This window comes from Filobasidium floriforme (genome assembly GCF_021052385.1).
Source record: "Filobasidium floriforme strain CBS 6241 chromosome Unknown HD553scaffold_12, whole genome shotgun sequence".
NCBI classification, from domain to species: domain Eukaryota; kingdom Fungi; phylum Basidiomycota; class Tremellomycetes; order Filobasidiales; family Filobasidiaceae; genus Filobasidium; species Filobasidium floriforme.
Window position 1 is genome coordinate 60919 of NW_025763633.1, and position 15302 is coordinate 76220.

The 15302-nt window shown below is 51.6% G+C and overlaps 9 protein-coding genes across 9 annotated transcripts; 7 read left to right on the top strand and 2 right to left on the bottom strand.

Moving 5' to 3' along the window:
* Positions 1-314: 314 nt before the first annotated feature.
* HD553DRAFT_324175 (uncharacterized protein) lies at positions 315-817 on the top strand (the record flags this gene model as incomplete). The annotated part of the gene is made up of 2 exons (XM_046181461.1): positions 315-435; positions 495-817. The coding sequence occupies 2 exons, from the start codon at positions 315-317 to the stop codon at positions 815-817; spliced, it is 444 nt and encodes a 147-aa protein (XP_046036159.1).
* A 746-nt stretch (positions 818-1563) lies between these two features.
* Positions 1564-1830, top strand: HD553DRAFT_342402 (uncharacterized protein; the record flags this gene model as incomplete). The annotated part of the gene is made up of 2 exons (XM_046182745.1): positions 1564-1669; positions 1733-1830. 2 exons carry the CDS (start codon positions 1564-1566, stop codon positions 1828-1830), a joined length of 204 nt encoding a protein of 67 aa, XP_046036160.1.
* Positions 1831-2694: 864 nt separating this feature from the next.
* HD553DRAFT_342403 (uncharacterized protein) lies at positions 2695-3056 on the top strand (the record flags this gene model as incomplete). The annotated part of the gene is made up of 2 exons (XM_046182746.1): positions 2695-2872; positions 2941-3056. 2 exons carry the CDS (start codon positions 2695-2697, stop codon positions 3054-3056), a joined length of 294 nt encoding a protein of 97 aa, XP_046036161.1.
* A 443-nt stretch (positions 3057-3499) lies between these two features.
* On the top strand, positions 3500-5143 carry HD553DRAFT_342404 (beta-lactamase-like protein; the record flags this gene model as incomplete). Its single annotated transcript, XM_046182747.1, has 6 exons — positions 3500-3726; positions 3794-3876; positions 3935-3964; positions 4021-4132; positions 4200-4299; positions 4364-5143. The coding sequence occupies 6 exons, from the start codon at positions 3500-3502 to the stop codon at positions 5141-5143; spliced, it is 1332 nt and encodes a 443-aa protein (XP_046036162.1).
* Positions 5144-5280: 137 nt separating this feature from the next.
* On the bottom strand, positions 5281-6655 carry HD553DRAFT_342405 (uncharacterized protein; the record flags this gene model as incomplete). The annotated part of the gene is made up of 5 exons (XM_046182748.1): positions 5281-5403; positions 5486-5568; positions 5643-6044; positions 6133-6287; positions 6420-6655. The coding sequence occupies 5 exons, from the start codon at positions 6653-6655 to the stop codon at positions 5281-5283; spliced, it is 999 nt and encodes a 332-aa protein (XP_046036163.1).
* Positions 6656-7827: 1172 nt separating this feature from the next.
* Positions 7828-9222, top strand: HD553DRAFT_37822 (phenol acid carboxylase). The gene is made up of 5 exons (XM_046184187.1): positions 7828-8259; positions 8334-8392; positions 8493-8516; positions 8639-8735; positions 8879-9222. The coding sequence occupies exons 1-5, from the start codon at positions 8160-8162 to the stop codon at positions 9064-9066; spliced, it is 468 nt and encodes a 155-aa protein (XP_046036164.1). The 5' UTR covers positions 7828-8159; the 3' UTR covers positions 9067-9222.
* Positions 9223-9781: 559 nt separating this feature from the next.
* On the top strand, positions 9782-10725 carry HD553DRAFT_311900 (uncharacterized protein). The gene is made up of 4 exons (XM_046180029.1): positions 9782-9984; positions 10041-10106; positions 10167-10412; positions 10496-10725. The coding sequence occupies exons 1-4, from the start codon at positions 9794-9796 to the stop codon at positions 10608-10610; spliced, it is 618 nt and encodes a 205-aa protein (XP_046036165.1). The 5' UTR covers positions 9782-9793; the 3' UTR covers positions 10611-10725.
* HD553DRAFT_311902 (uncharacterized protein) lies at positions 10710-12100 on the bottom strand. Its single transcript, XM_046180030.1, has 6 exons — positions 11725-12100; positions 11539-11647; positions 11379-11479; positions 11242-11305; positions 11118-11163; positions 10710-11038 (listed from the first exon to the last, which is right to left on the bottom strand). Exons 1-6 carry the CDS (start codon positions 11858-11860, stop codon positions 10832-10834), a joined length of 663 nt encoding a protein of 220 aa, XP_046036166.1. The 5' UTR covers positions 11861-12100; the 3' UTR covers positions 10710-10831.
* Positions 12101-13349: 1249 nt separating this feature from the next.
* Positions 13350-14919, top strand: HD553DRAFT_311905 (uncharacterized protein). Its single transcript, XM_046180031.1, has 6 exons — positions 13350-13529; positions 13619-13730; positions 13884-13987; positions 14184-14247; positions 14347-14392; positions 14533-14919. Exons 1-6 carry the CDS (start codon positions 13388-13390, stop codon positions 14671-14673), a joined length of 609 nt encoding a protein of 202 aa, XP_046036167.1. The 5' UTR covers positions 13350-13387; the 3' UTR covers positions 14674-14919.
* Positions 14920-15302: the final 383 nt, after the last annotated feature.

The window sequence follows — 15302 nt, forward strand, 5'->3', positions numbered from 1 at the left end:
GTCGACTGGCTGCTGCGAATCGGTCACTGAACCTGACACAGCCCAGAACGGACGACTGGATGCCTCGAGTCGTGTTTCATCATGCACCAGGATGTTTCACCCCTCGTTTCATCCTCGAGGCTGGAAACCGACATCCTTTCATGCTTCACCCGGTCGAACAGGAGGACTACCAGGAATATAGAGGTTCCGGTTACTGTATTTAAGCTTCTCTATCGTTCGAGCTTGAACCTTGGAATTTTAGGAGACAGCTGCCTACTTTCTATTCCGTACCAACAAACCCTTTCCTTACCTCCCTTTGACATATAGTACTAGACATGGGCTCCAACAAAGATTTCGTCGTTTCAGAACGTGAATCGTTTGACGAGGAACGAGCAGATGGCAAGATGGGTGATTTGCGGAAGAAACCCATTTACAAACAAACGTGGTTTCTCTGGAGTAAGTCTCGCATTTACGTTCCAAACGACACATTTACTGACTCAGGTTGGGGTATCTAGCGGCCGGTGCGGCGACCGTAGTTGCGTTTGTCGGCATCATAGTCTGGTGGAGACTCGACCGAGCCGGTCTAGAGAAGAATTACGCGAACATGATGGACGAAACCGAAAAGATGCTGAAGTGGGACTCCGATAATTCTACATCCACCGACGCGTTTTCCAGAACGTCGACTTATTCGGGCGGATCGATCGAGAGGACTGCTACAGCGTCCATCGCCCGACCAAGCACGGATCTCAGTCCGGCTCGACCATCTCTCACAGAGACCGCCGAGTCTTCGCTTTCGGCGACCGAGAGTGAAACGCTCAGGAATACGGCGACTGCGTAGAACCAGATTGTCTATCATTGAAATGCTCCATGTATCGACGCATCACGTTTTTCAATCTTCGAGACCAAAACCAGCGTTGATCCTGAAGAATCAACTTGTCTGCGTGCCATGAAACATCCTCTGTTGAATGAGACGTGTTGTTGTCCAGATCTCAAATTACCTTTCAACTTAGCGATTCGTGGCTCGGAGCCCATGCATGGCACATTTCGCTTACACAGCTCGAGGCAGAATGCTGTAGATACTGTTGCGACCGGTGAAATACACCCTCAGGTTTCTGTATTCATCGCGACAATGATGTATAGTTTGTGTGAGGACTTTTCGTGAAATCTATGCCCTCGCTGAATATGTGGTCTGTCCCTGTCCGTGACTAGTGCGCAATGCGCTTCGAAATGATAGTTTTCGAGAAACAGCCAGTCCAGACGCTGATCAGGTAAATGCTGATATTCGGGCTGTGTGAGACAACAAAATATCGACTCAATCTCCACTGATGGGGGCCCTTGTTTCGCGTTGACACGCATTTCTCTTCCGTTCATGCAGAGGGGGGCTCGCGCAAACGCGTTTCAGACTTCGGTGTTTCAAAGTGCACACCGTTGAGGCATAAATAGCGATCGACCGATTCTTCTAGCTACTGAGCCGGAAGAAGAGAGTCTCGTTATTTCATCAAGAATTTTTTGAGCCCGCCTCCTTCCTCGACTTGAACGGACATCCATCCCGGGGTATAGCCAAACGTTCCTAATTCTGAAACAATGTCCCGCGACAAAAACTATAGAGACTCCTTCGAGGGATCAAACGCTTCGGAGCGTGGAGGAACCGGCGATAAGAGCAAAACCAAGAAGTACATCATCTTTGGATGTAAGTCACCTATCATATGCCAGCGCAGAAACAGAGCTGATATACTCGACGAACCAGGCATAGGTGTGGCCATCGTGGTTGCGGTCGTCTTCACCGTAGGGACCATGCGTGGCTGGTTCGATGGTGACTCGCCAGAGGGAGCGTCGGCATCGTCCGTCTAGTGTAATATCTCCGTGCATCACATATAGTCTCGTGGAGCTGGAATATGCTCAAAGCGTAGCATCGATGTTAGGGCATACTGGTAACACCAAACAATAACAAGGCATGAAGCATGAGAGATCGTTTTTATTCCCGTACATGCTCAGAGCGTCGTCAACTTTCTGTTCATGAACATCAGGTCATTACCCACGGCGTTTCAGCTCAGCAGAGGTTGAGCCCGATCGAATGCGATGAGCATGTCGCTGAGCCGGCAAAGCTTCACTTTCCGTACCGTCATATCATAACGTCGCCTGAAACTTAATTTTCTGATGCGAATCACCGTGAACTTCTCTACAAATACCACCTCATTCAATTGTACAAGAATCGGGTTGATGAGTTTAGCTCCAAAGATCTTGAAGGTGTCTCCTTCCTTGTCCGTGAATACAAGCGGAATGTTGAAGCCCAAACGCGGGTGCGTAGCAGGGATTGCGACAAACAGGTCAAATTTTCGAGTCCAGTCATAGACCTGTTTGTAATCATACGCAGAAGAACAAGGTCAGATTCCAAGCAAGCAGAAGAAGTCTAGTCTAGGCAGAAAGGTTGGAAGTCGGTGGCTATGAAGAGACTCACCGGTTGACATGGCGATCGAACGGGAGTTGATCAGACTTCATTAGACAAAATACCTTCTCGCATTCACAAAGGTGCACTAAGGGGGTGTTTCCGTCCCTCCAATGCATCCTCTCACCGAGGACGGGGAGATCTTGTGCTGTTTCTAAACAGGGATACATCGGGGAACCTTATACTAGCTCATTGCGGCAGGATGAGAGCAGGCTTCATGCTAAGCATAAAATGTGAACTGAATCAATAGGCATCTAAATCATCCCAACATGGTCGCCATAGACCACGGTCACAAAGCGAGATTTCGCGAGGGATTTTCGCCAGTGGAGGACAAGAACTCTGCCACGTCGATCGGACCTGTGGTATTGTCAAAGGGCGAATCGTCTTTCAAGCCGACTGAACGCTGGTACAAGCGTCGAAAGTGGCGCATCTTCTTGATCGTGAGCAGTAAGTTGAGGCGGATCGAAAAAAATCAGCCCTCAAGCTTGTCACTGATCAGATCTATTCCGTGATAGTCGGTCTCATCATAAGCTTCGCTGTGGGAGGTCAACAGCTGGCATCATGGCTCAAGGAGCAGCGGTCAAAGCTGCAGGACAAAGATATTGTAGATACCGACGGTAGAACCGCCTGAGCGTTTGTAGCTTTTATGTGGCGCAAATGATGTCTTAGCCATGTCTCCGGAAAGTCCTGTTTGGTCAATTATACTTACCAATGGCTATATTCTTGCGCTTGACTGCATACAGCCATTTGTAGGGCCTCAACTGTACTGAGCGTAAGCTCCCAGATATGCGAAATAGCGCTGGAGAGTCTATCCTGCGGTGAGCAAAGCGTTTGATCGTCCTTTCAGACGCCGTCTTCGCGCTTCTCCGCTAGGAGCCGCGTTTGAGCTACCGCTCGCTCGTCACAGGCCATCAAAGGACGACCTGATCATGAAAGGAATGCTTACCCCTGAGTTTCACCACGGTAACATCTGAGTGTACCGCTTGCGTATATATGCTACTGCTATTCAAATGTCAGCGATACTGGAGCGTATTGCTGCTTTTCCGGAAATAACACCAGATCTCTCCACTCCCCATGTCAGATCCCACTTACGACGTCATCATCACCGGCTGTGGGCCATCTGGAGGTACTCCAAGCGTTCGATGCTTGACCCGGCCCAAAGAATCCACTTTTCAACCCCCTTGCAACTGCTGTATGGCCACGGCAGATCCTCAAGACAAGCTCGGACACGGTGGGCTCAGAAACTATCGCTCCAACACCAGTGGGGTGGTCGTCAAGACTTGGCCTGATGGTCGCAAGAGGTAAGACTAGACCCAGCTTCCATCGTTTTGACTTCAATGAATGATGAATCGACCGTTCCGGCCACAGTACCATCGTGATTGATTGTGGCAAAACCTGGCACGAACGCATTGCCCTGGTCTTCCCCGAAAATGGACTGCGGAAGATTGATGGTGAGCAAGCGATTCGGTCTATGCCCGTTCAGCCTGCTGATGGGTCTGTCTTTGAAAGCTGTACTCTTGACCCACGAACATGCCGATGGTGAGACCATTTCCGCTCCTTCCGCTGTTCAAGCTGATTTGCATCCCTCGCCGCAGCTATTCTGGGAGTGGGCGACTTGCGTCACTTTACGCTTTATGGAGAGATCCAAGAGTCCGTACCCATCTGGCTCGATCGAGCGACTTATGACATCTTTGCGACCCGATTTCCGTGAGTCCACGAAGCCGTCTGACGCGAGTACCGCTGTAACTGAGAGCTATGAATTTACTTTTCACAGGTACCTGATGGGTGATGGCAATACGCGAAGCGCGGGCCAACAGTCATCCTTGACGTTTCATGTATTCGAGTACGGTGAAACGCTCGAGATCGCGGGAATGGTAAGCGACAAGCGCGTTTCCTTATGCCTGAATTGATAACTTCGCTGAAAGTTACTTGTCACAGAAAATTCGACCCTTACCAGTCTTCCACGGATCTGCCTCCAAGACCATCATCTCGGACGATCCCGACATGCCTCCTACGGTCGTCACCGAGAAGATGGTCGCGGCGGCTTTCGAGTTTGACGACGACCAGCTGTTGTGGATGAGCGACGTCAATGAGATTACGGATCCAACTTGGGAGATGTTGAAGTATCCTCAACAACAACAAGTACAACCTAAGTGGAAGTCAGAGCCGGGAGCGGTGGCTAAGCGACAGATCGAGCGCAAGATCAAGGTCACGGACGAGGGCGAATACGACTCCGGTCTCGACGATGATACCGACGACGTTCAAGTCACCACCCAGATCGTCAAGTCTCCAGCTCGAGACTCTGATGACGTACCATCGATCTCCCCGTTGGGTGTCTCCTCAACCGCCGACCACTACAAGCTAGTCATCATGGACGGTACCAATCTGGAGGGTACTCGAACCCACTTTGGGATCCCCGAATGGATGAGCACTGGCCTTCGCCTTCAAGCCGACAAGATGGTCCTCGTCCAGATCGAGCACCGTATGAGTTACGGCGAGCTCTTCGCCCTAGGTCTCGAGATCCAAGGTCGCAGATCCAAGGGCCAACACGAAGAGTTCATACAAAAGGCCAAAGCGTTGTGTTCGAAAGAACCTGGGCTTTGGGAAAAGTGCATGGCCGAGAGGTTCTGGGTCAGACCTGGGTATGACGGACAGCGATTCCGGATCGAGCCTGGTTGTCTTCCCATAGAGACGTTACCCCAGGCCTACCTCTCCTAACCTCTCCGAATCATCGATGATATTTCCTTTGTACATATTACACAACACCATACACGTATTCCAGCCAGAATGAAATCGAAATACAAAAGGTCCCTTTCGACACCTGCGATCGTCCGCATCGACCGCATCATACCCGTCTAGTAAGCCTCGATCCCGGCCAACCGCTTCGTCCTCTCGGTATGCTGGAAAGGTTTCGAAGGTTCGGACCTGACGGCAGCTTGACGGTTGGTGACAACCCGAGCGCAGGTAGGGTCGTGAGACTACCAATACATAAGCACAATGAGAAGAAATGTCAGATGAGAGAACGATCTGACGGAAAGAGTAGGAGATGGAGGGACTGACCATGTTGTAGTACTTGGCGGCGGCCTGTTTACGCTCTTCCAGATGTTCAGGCGAACACATATCGGCGGGCTTGTAACAGACGTCTACAAAGGTGATCGTCCATCAGCCAATGAAGATCCCGTCTCGACTTCCCAAGCCGGAACCACGCCCAACTCACAAGTCGCATACCGCGCATTATCCCCCGTCGGCGCAGCCCCGTAATGGATACACCTCGAATCCCAGAGGATCACATCCCCCGCCCCCGCATCCACATGTTTCCACTCACACCCCCTATCATAAAACCACTGCAACTGGCTAGGGGTATGGTGGTACGAATCGATCTTCGGCCAACCCCCCTCAGGTTCCTCGTGTGCATGTTCCTCGAAGAACTGCTTGTACAGGGGGAAAGACCCGCTGAGGACCATGAGGCCACCGTCGGTAGGTCCGTTCGGGGCTAGGTTCATTATCCCCTGAACGCAGTTGAGCTCGCGTTTGAGTGGGGATTGGTCGACGTGCGGCCAAGGAGCGCCTCCGTTCTGGATCTCTTCTTTAGGTAGGGGGATGGAAAAGTTGGCGCCGTCTACGTCGTAGGACCATGTCCACACCATATCCATATCAGCTCTCACTTCAACTTATGACCCGACTTCAAACCCGGGACGCTGGCTCACCGAAAGAGACCAACAACTCGTCCGTCCCCCACAACTCGGCAAAGATCTTGATCAACTCGGGTTCGGCCCGGATGGACCAGAGGAGATCTTCATGCCCGACAGCCAGGTCGTTGTAGAGTCCTCCCCGGTGATGAGGAGGGAGGTTTTGGACGTGCCTACGATAACAACATACCACCGGATCGAACATATCAGCATGGGCCCCTATCTTTTTCCCCACGACCATATCAAGCTCAAGACCACAAAGCACACAACCCCAAATCCACAACCAAAACCCCACGCCGACTCACCAAGTACTCCTATCCTCCACATCAAACCCCTTCCCAAAAGCCTTCAACCACTCATTCGCCCTCCTCACATACTCCTCAGCGCGTTCCTTTCCTAAGACGTTGGGTACGACGGCGAACCCGTTTTCCCGGAGTTGTTTTACGTGTGCGGGTTCTTGCGCGTTGGGTGCTCGGAGCTTCAGCACAGAGGGGGAAGAGGTGGGGAGGGTGGTGGTTTGGGTTTGGGTGGCGATAGGCATCGTTAAAGGGTTATATGGATGTTGGATGTTGAAGGTAGATGGATGGACGGTGTTCGTAATGGATGGTAGGATGAGGGAATTGCGTGCAAAGCTATCTCCCGAGAATACCACAGTGAGGACGAACGACCTCGAACCTCCTATATTTATATCCATACTCTTCCCGACCCTGTGCTCATTTCCCAACGCCGAACACCGCCCCCCCAAGCCCCGAGCAAGATCCCAAGAGAAGAAGAACACAATACTCGCTCGGTCGCCTGCGGACGAACCCCACGTGCAGACCCTCGTACCCTCGGGGCGGGATGTCCTCCGCCCCGTCGTCCCCGACCCTCCAACAGCCAAAAGAGCAAACTCCGAGGAACCTCCGCGCTCATCCAACAGAGGTTGTGTACATTTTCGTTTTGCATTGCAACGCCGAATGCACCTCACTCTGTATACGGCATATCGTGCGTGTTGGAAACCTCGAAACCTCGGACTTCCTACAGTACGTCTTCTTCCTGGGTAAGAAGTTATGGGCCAATGGCAACGCCGACGATTGGACTCTGCTGAAGACCGAGACCGACCTCGAAGGCGACGCGCTTCCCACGGACATGCGGACAATGACCCGCCAAGCGCATCACCACTTGATCTGATCGCCGAATGTCTGATCCGCAAAACATGCACTCGGTTTACAACTTCATATCACATTACAGCGCCTAGAATGACTGTCTCCTTCGTCCCATTATCGCATTAACATTCCCAATTTCGACTTGCGACTTGTAGGCTGCCTGCTCCTCGTCTTGATCGGGGAATTTGGCAACATCTCGCTTGGAGCTGATGGTCGGATGTAATCCGGATGCAAAACGATGAGACCCTGGACTTCTAGTCGAAGCGTGATCTGGGGTTTCGGACTTCATCTCATCGTCTCCAATTTCGCGCACTTTTCACATTCATAAACATCTTGAACATCCTGAGCATTGTGATCATATCATCTCCTCGTCTCCTTGCTTCAAATTCCTCAAGGTGTAAGCTGGACGTCCCAAGTGGACGTCGAAACAGCTTCCAACAACCGCCTGACCTCGCACGCCATCTCAGTCCAATCCGCGCTCGGGGATCATCATCCGCCTCGACCCACCTAACCTATGGCTCGAAATTACTTCCGCTTTGATGACGTCTGCTTGTTCGTTACTGGCGCTGCAGTTGCAGTTCTCGACGAGATGGCCATGGTCCATGGTCCGTGGTCCAGGTTTAGATCGCTCGTTGCCCATGACGTTCTCCTATTATCACGTCTCTCCATTAAAAGGCTCCCTCGTAACCCTGAGCGCCTGAGTGGATATAAAAGACGAAGAGACCGACGCACCGAACCGCTATCGACGCATCGACGTACTGAACCGCTAAGACCAAAGCAATCTAAAAAGTAGCATACGGATCAGCTAGCGTCTCCTCCTTACCATCCCAATCTCTATCCAAATATCCAAACCATACCCCACACCACGATACCTATACCTACAACTCTATAACTATAACCATGGGCCTCGAAACGATCATCAACAAGCACCTCAAGTACACTTACGATAACGGGTGGAGGTACGAGTTCTGGTTAAAGTCCGAGAAGAGGATCGTCTACGGTGAGTCTCCGCTTGCAAACGCAATGGAATTGATCCGAAGGGTAAATTGAATCGATGATAGACTGGTTTTGTAGAGATCCACGGTGGACCTATGGCAGGGAGGTATAACTACCAGACCAGTTGGGTACAGGAGGTGAGTCGACACCCTCGAATCGAACCTCCCCGCTCGACCCCGTGCTGTGCTGATGGCAACGTAATTCAATGGGTTTCGTCTTGATAACAATAACGATCAGATCCGGGCGGACGAGATCTACCAGGTCAGTCCCCCCCCCCCCCCCCCCCATCAAAAAAGTCTCCTTACGCGATGAAACGAAACCTCACCTCGGCCTGATAGAGCTGACCATATGAAATTATGAAACACTGGGGTTTTGGCTCGCAGATCTCCTGGGTCGAAGAGACAGGTACCGTCGTCTCCATCAACGTCGACCTACCGAACAAGCGGATCTTTACGTTCATGACCTTTTCTCAGGGCCACTGTGAGTGACGCCTGATGTACCCTCCTTCAAACCTCTACAGTATCCGATCCAGGGTGTCGTAAAGTAAAGGGAATAATATCACACTGACATGAAGAACAACTCCCTCGAAACCTCTCCCTCCTCGTTCTCTTTATCTTCACCAGGGGAAAAAGCCGAAGAAGCCCACGGCGACAAACGCAACCCCTCCGACTTTGACCGCTGGAGAGGACTCGCCAAGATCGGCGGGCCCAAGGAGAGGCATACGATCATGGAACAAGCTACCCTTGAGGTGATCGAGGATGGGAGGCCGGATTATATGGGGGATATTGAGGATGATGCCGAGACCTTGTAGAGTGAGGTGATGTAAGTTTAGTTTGTTGGGTCTTCGGTAGGGTGGATGAAATGGTGTTGTATCAGTGAGATGGCGGTAGTCAGAGATCGTCATAGAATAAGAATATAATCACCTGCTGACCAGAGCGAGACGGACGGCTATTGCGACAGCCCTGGGATCTTTGTCGGTTCTACACGAAAATTTCGCGAAAAGATCTCTTATTCGCACATTGATGATTGCTGATAAACCCCGGGCGATACGATTCGCCAGCCCTTGACGTGAAGATCTTCCTCAAAGGCATACATGATTCAGGTCGTTGACTTTGCGTTTCATATCAAGTCGACCCCGAGGACGTTCCTTTGACGCTGCAAGGATGCGTATCAGAAACGAGCCAGACTATAAGAATGAACCACCAGACTACCTGACAAAGCTCCATAACCAAGCATGAATAGGACCAAAGCATTTAACGAGGTCTCCACATTCCCTTTCCATATCATACCATCCGCTCAATCAACGCAACATGGGAAATTCCCAATCGAAATCGAAAAGACTTCCCGGTATCGACGATGCTGCCGCTCAGGATGGGCCATTTAAAAGACACAGGCGCATGCAGGAAAAGAACCGCGTCAACGGCCGGGTCGAAACGGTCGACTACAAATCGGACCGCGGAAAACGCGCTTTCGACATCCTCGGTGGGTGGAAAATCAACGTCGCCAGAATCGCAGCCTTGGTAGCCGTGGTCGCCTATATGTTACCTGTACTCAACGGCACGCCACTATCTGGAGAGCCGAACGCTCGGGACGGGATACATACCTTCGTCAATATCAGAGACTCGATCGCTGCTGAACCTAAGAATTCGGGAAACGGGATCGAGTGGCGTTTCGGTCTGACGGGTTGGTGTGCGCAGACGGACGCGCAGATCTATGGGACGCCTAATACGTGAGCAAACGACTCCCACAGCAGGTCGATCGAGTGCTGAGTTTCGTATGAGACAGATGCGTCTACAAGTGGTTCTGGACGACGGACAATTCGCCACAGCAGCTACCGAACGAAATTACCGAGTAAGGATGTGGTCGAAAGATTGCCTCTTTTACTCATGCTGATGTGTTTCGCTACTCCAGCTCGATCGCCCATACGTTATCCATCATGGCATTCTTCGAGTTCCTATCGGCCATCACGTCGGTCGTCGCATTCACGATCCTCGTGCTCTGGCCGGCCGTGGCCAACATAGTCAAGGCGTATGGCGCGTACGTGATCGCAGGACTATTGACCGCTTTCGGATTGGTGGCGACGATCGGTATCCCCGCTATCGTTGTCCCTGCGGCAAACGATTCCGAGCTGATTTCGGTCGGGCTGGGCACGTATTGGTGAGCGATGTCGCGCGTATGATGACTTGGGTTTCGATATTATGCTAAATATGGTCTCCTCATCCCGTTACCCTGTACTATAGCACCATTATCGGGTATGTTTTTGCCACGATCGCCGTAGTATTCTGGTTACTTTCCACCAGGAGAGAAGATTGGGAAAAGTACACGCCGTCGAAGGAACAGAAAGGAGATGCTTGAGGTGGTATATATATAGTTGATGCAATGTATCGCTCAAGTCAACAGACATCTCATCTCGAGAGGACCGGGCATGTTCGAGGTGTAGTATACGAGCTTCGAGCCGGCACTTGGTTCTGACTATACAAGATTATATAACACATACACGGTATGAGGGCAGCTTACAATGGATCACTTGCGAAAATCGTGTTCGTGTCTCTGAGCTCATCTGAATGATGGCTCTATCACACGGTAACCTTTCCAACAATCCCATCATCCCGACTCCTCATCGGCTCAACCGCCGTATCGCCACTCTCCCTCCGCCGACCAACCCCATTCCCTTCAGTCTGGCGGGAACTCCTGTAAAGCGTAGATTCGCGCCAGGCGTTATCACCGTTGATCTTGGGGCTAGAGCATCCGTGGTAGATGAGCAATCCCAGGGTGGCCGTCGACTGAACAGAGACAAACGAGAGACGAGGATTATCAGTCATTGCTTCTCTACTGGAGCTCGGAAGAATGGAACGGGCTTACGACGGCGAACAGCACCCAACCTAGAGCCATCGTAGCCGTGGCAAAGCTATGGTATTCGAGACCAATATCAACTCGACTGGTCTATCCATACCCTTCGGAACCACAAAGGTTCGAATGAACTCACCTGCAGAACTTGTCCCCGTTACACGACGTCCATCGAATATTACTCGTGAACAGGGCCGCTCCGACTAAAAGACCGAGTATATCAGCTTAGTTTCTGGACCTCTTACGCTTGCAAAACAAAGCGATGCGGGGGCTCACCGATCGACAAGACCCATCCGACGATCAAGAAGAACACCTCGAGCTCTACGCTTGTGGCCGTTCGCCTTTCGTCGTACATGGAGAAGGTATTCGCGATCAAGCTATAAATGTACCATCAAGTGAGCAGCGCGAAGATGTTGCGAGAGGTGAGTAGACTCACAAGTAGAGAGAAGTCAAGAACGTGATAACGCCTGCCGCAACTACCAACCCGTTGGCGTGGAAGTAAATGCCATATATGGTGTAAATGCCGCCTAGGTTGTATCTCGAGCCTGGTGTATGAGGATCGGTCAACGAGAAAGTCAGCAAGGTAACATCAAAGTAGATCGCTTCAAAGCTGCATACTCACCCGGCACTTGAATTCTAATCGGAACTCTCTTGGTGTATTCGATAAACCCGGCGGTGAGTCCGAAGCTGGCCAACGAGACGACCAGCAAGGCGCTCAAGAGAGCGACGTGCCATTTGTGGACGGTGCGAGCGGTCATGATCGATTGTATGGTAGTCGTGGTTAAACAGGGCTCGTGTTGTTTGGTGGAAAAACTCGAGATGCAGAACGGACCACTCCACGACCGATGCTCGATACTCCATCCTGCTATCTGTATTGGGCCTGTATATAGGCAGAAGACCAAGCTGCCTCTTTGCGCTTCGGCAGAATGACGTCTGGTGAAACCGTCTTCAACCCGAGGAGGTTAGCGCGCGTCATCTTTGGCTTGGCACGTCGTCTACTCCACAAAAGGGACGCCCGGCTCGTCCACGGAATATTCGACTAGCTCCCAACGAGCGGCCGGATCACATGAACTTTGGCTTTGCCGGGCCTCTTGAATGCTGGGCTTTTGTCCAGCTGCCAGCTGATAGTCGATTCGGATCCCAAGATATTCGATACACAGCCGTGGAATCTCGGGGCGTGATCGCTTGTTATCATCCCGGCCGCAAGCTCTCCTCAGTCTTTGGGTGGATGCCGAGGCGCATGAACCCTATCAGATTGCACAGTGGATGGAGCGGTTCTCATGATCTATTGTACCTAAATCTCGTCCGAGCATCGCCTATCGGGTTGGGCGGCACCGCAAGCGTCCAGATGTAGATCCAGTCGCGAAAGACCAAAGACTCGCAGCATCCCTCCGCAGCAGGTCACGTGAGCCCCCGAACATTACGGTTTCGGCCTGCTTCGCCGCGATACTTGGCACGATGTTCAGAGAGAGGATGTTGTCATTTACCGACCTGAACATCGGTCTTGGGTTCGATGTACAGGCACACGTTCATCCCGATGTCGTTTCGAAACTCAAGGCAAGGGCGCCCAGACGACGAGCTGTGGGTTCTGGCCTCCACCTGCTTGTGATGCTACATTGTCTTGACGAAGCAGTTCCTCCCAGCAACATGGAAGGTCTCTTAGAGCAATCATCTTAAGAGCGGACGATGGCGATGGCAATGACCGGGGACGAACAAGGGTGAAGCCTTGGCTCATATCGGTTTGCACCGCACGAAGCGCGACGCTCGACGCGCGACTTGACAGGATCGCTGTGCTGTGCTATACAACATCGGTGGGGGTCGTGGGTCACGAGGTGAGGTGGATCTGCCTCTCCTCGTGTTTCATGTATCTCGGGGATATGTCGCATGTCGACGAACGGAGCAGAACTTGCAGCCGAGTGTACCTGGGGCACATGTCAAGGAATGCCGCACTAGATTGACGATACGCAATACGACAATGCTGTGTAGCTTTTCTCTGCCTCGTTGACCGTGAAGATATCTCCAAGCTCCGGGCCCGGATCCGGCTCCGGCAGGAGCTACAAGGAATCATGACCATGTGATCCAGTCGGGCGACGAGATCTATTTTCAGTCTGTCAAGCAGCGCCACGCAGCGCGCTAACCCTGTTTCCAAACGTCTTTCGACCGAAGCATTGACAGTATATATATATATATATACAAGTACACCTCAGTCACTCGTTAGGAGCTCTGTTGGAAGACTGATCCATCTCGAATCTCACTACAGCATATTCCACTACAGCAGCACCATCATGACCGCCACCGCCCGTAGCACTCACAAATCGCACGTCGCTTTACTGAGCACACTCCTGCTCGTCTCGCTAGCCACGGTCGGAATCACCGCAGGCTTTATCGAATACATGAATGCGCTCAACGTCACGATCCCGGCTTCAGGTGAGTAACCGTGCTACTGAACAGCTAGGAAGAGATATGATAGGGGTCTTGTTCGTATCTGCGGACTGACTTCATTCACTTCTATCTAGACTTCACCAAGTATAGCGAGAACGACCACCGCTATATCGGTGCGGAGTACTTTCACGCCAACGGAGTCGCCTTAGCAGGAGGTTTGATCACATGCCTCACGACCCTGTACTTGTAAGTTGCTTCCCGCTCTACCTCACCCATCCACGCCCTCCACCGCGAACATAGTCGATCGTTAAGATCGTTTCTCGATCCGATCACAACACGTCCTCTTCTGGGTCGCTGACTATATGTGTCGTCGGCACGTCTTACAAATCCAACCAACAGCCTGATCGGGAACACCTCTTCCATCATGCTCGGAAAGAGCCCTCGAGCGACCAGTGTGGCCTTAGAACTATTCTTCTTTAGCGTCGGATGGATCTTGTCGATCGGTGAGTTCCAGTCCGGGTCGGGTGGAGTTGTACTCGTTCGCCCTTCCCCCCCCCCTCCTCCCATCCGATGCGAAAGATGAAGAGATCATGCTTTCAAGTTCATACTTTTGTGTGGATATAGCTTGTACGCAGGGCAAATGAGCTGACACCACCGATTATCGACGTGTCATGAACTGGTCCTACTTATAAATGGCAGTCGGCTCGGCCCTCTTCACCAGCAACATCCGATGGACATCTTGCGTCGGCGATGGGTTCTGCGGGTCAGTCGAGAACCCTCCTCCTTTCTTCCTGTCACGAGAGAGACAGAGACTAAAATCTTGTGTTCCTTCTTTGTTCCCGGGGGCACTATGGTTATACAGGTTCGCGACGACGACGATGGCATTCGGTTGGCTCTTGGTCGCTGTGGTAAGTCAATCGATCCTTACCCAATCTACTCCATGAAACGCTATGCCTCGAAGATGAAGGAGTTACAACGCTCCACCAGCGTATGGCTAAAATATTCGACTGTTGACCCAACCCCATTCTTTGTTCATCATTCTCTACAGACGACGGCTATCCTCGGCTTACTTGCCTACTATGGTTTCACGAACTCTTCTTCCAACATCGACGGACACCCCATCTCGGTCTGGGGCGAATCAACCTTGTCCCGAAGCTCGAGAGGAGCAGAGAAGCTGGAGCTGTTATAGAGCGGCAAACTCCATCGCTGGAGCTGTATCGGAGATGCGACAGAGCTTGAGAAGAAAAGAAAGCGATAACGATAATGCATTAAGCCTTCGAGAACAAGGTCATCGTTCAATGAGATCTTGAACGAAATGCGCTGGCGCGTACGGAATATGAAAATTGTGCAAGAATATCCCCTATAATTCATGATGTGGAGCATTACGAGATTTACAAGCCAAGGCTCACGCTCATACATCTATAATCATGTCTGGTTGTCGTTCCGCCCGGCGAACGTGAATTTGCGCTCAGTCCTCTCGGAAGATGAGCACGGTGATAAGAGATTGAACAGTCCGCAACCTGCCAGTACACAGCCAGCCAAGTTTCTGACACCTTGTGCTTGTGGTGGGTCGATATGACAGAGTAGGTAAGAGGCTTGGAAGGATCTTCAATCGCTGTACAGATTCCTATCGATCCTATTCCTATCGAACGTTCCTGCGATATGAACGTTTAACCTCTTCATGTTTTAGCGCGCACGTGCGGGATCGAAGTGGCGTGGACAGTCGCCAAGCGCATGGACTTGCGCCGTATGATCCCGGAAGTCGAGCTGCTAGAGGGAGGAGGAAACGATACGGAGTAATCTGCTTCCAAGTCTTCA

Coding starts and splice junctions, on each gene's coding strand:
- HD553DRAFT_311902 (XM_046180030.1), bottom strand. CDS start 11,860: ATGACCGCTCGCACCGTCCACAAATGGCACGTCGCTCTCTTGAGCGCC. Junction 11,480..11,538: donor TTCTTGACTTCTCTCTACTT/GTGAGTCTACTC, acceptor GTACATTTATAG/CTTGATCGCGAATACCTTCT. Junction 11,039..11,117: donor GTTGGGTGCTGTTCGCCGTC/GTAAGCCCGTTC, acceptor GTCTCTGTTCAG/TCGACGGCCACCCTGGGATT.
- HD553DRAFT_37822 (XM_046184187.1), top strand. CDS start 8,160: ATGGGCCTCGAAACGATCATCAACAAGCACCTCAAGTACACTTACGAT. Junction 8,260..8,333: donor CGAGAAGAGGATCGTCTACG/GTGAGTCTCCGC, acceptor CTGGTTTTGTAG/AGATCCACGGTGGACCTATG. Junction 8,736..8,878: donor GACCTTTTCTCAGGGCCACT/GTGAGTGACGCC, acceptor TATCTTCACCAG/GGGAAAAAGCCGAAGAAGCC.
- HD553DRAFT_311905 (XM_046180031.1), top strand. CDS start 13,388: ATGACCGCCACCGCCCGTAGCACTCACAAATCGCACGTCGCTTTACTG. Junction 13,731..13,883: donor TGCCTCACGACCCTGTACTT/GTAAGTTGCTTC, acceptor TCCAACCAACAG/CCTGATCGGGAACACCTCTT. Junction 14,393..14,532: donor GTTGGCTCTTGGTCGCTGTG/GTAAGTCAATCG, acceptor CATTCTCTACAG/ACGACGGCTATCCTCGGCTT.
- HD553DRAFT_311900 (XM_046180029.1), top strand. CDS start 9,794: ATGTTACCTGTACTCAACGGCACGCCACTATCTGGAGAGCCGAACGCT. Junction 10,107..10,166: donor CTACCGAACGAAATTACCGA/GTAAGGATGTGG, acceptor TCGCTACTCCAG/CTCGATCGCCCATACGTTAT. Junction 10,413..10,495: donor GTCGGGCTGGGCACGTATTG/GTGAGCGATGTC, acceptor CCTGTACTATAG/CACCATTATCGGGTATGTTT.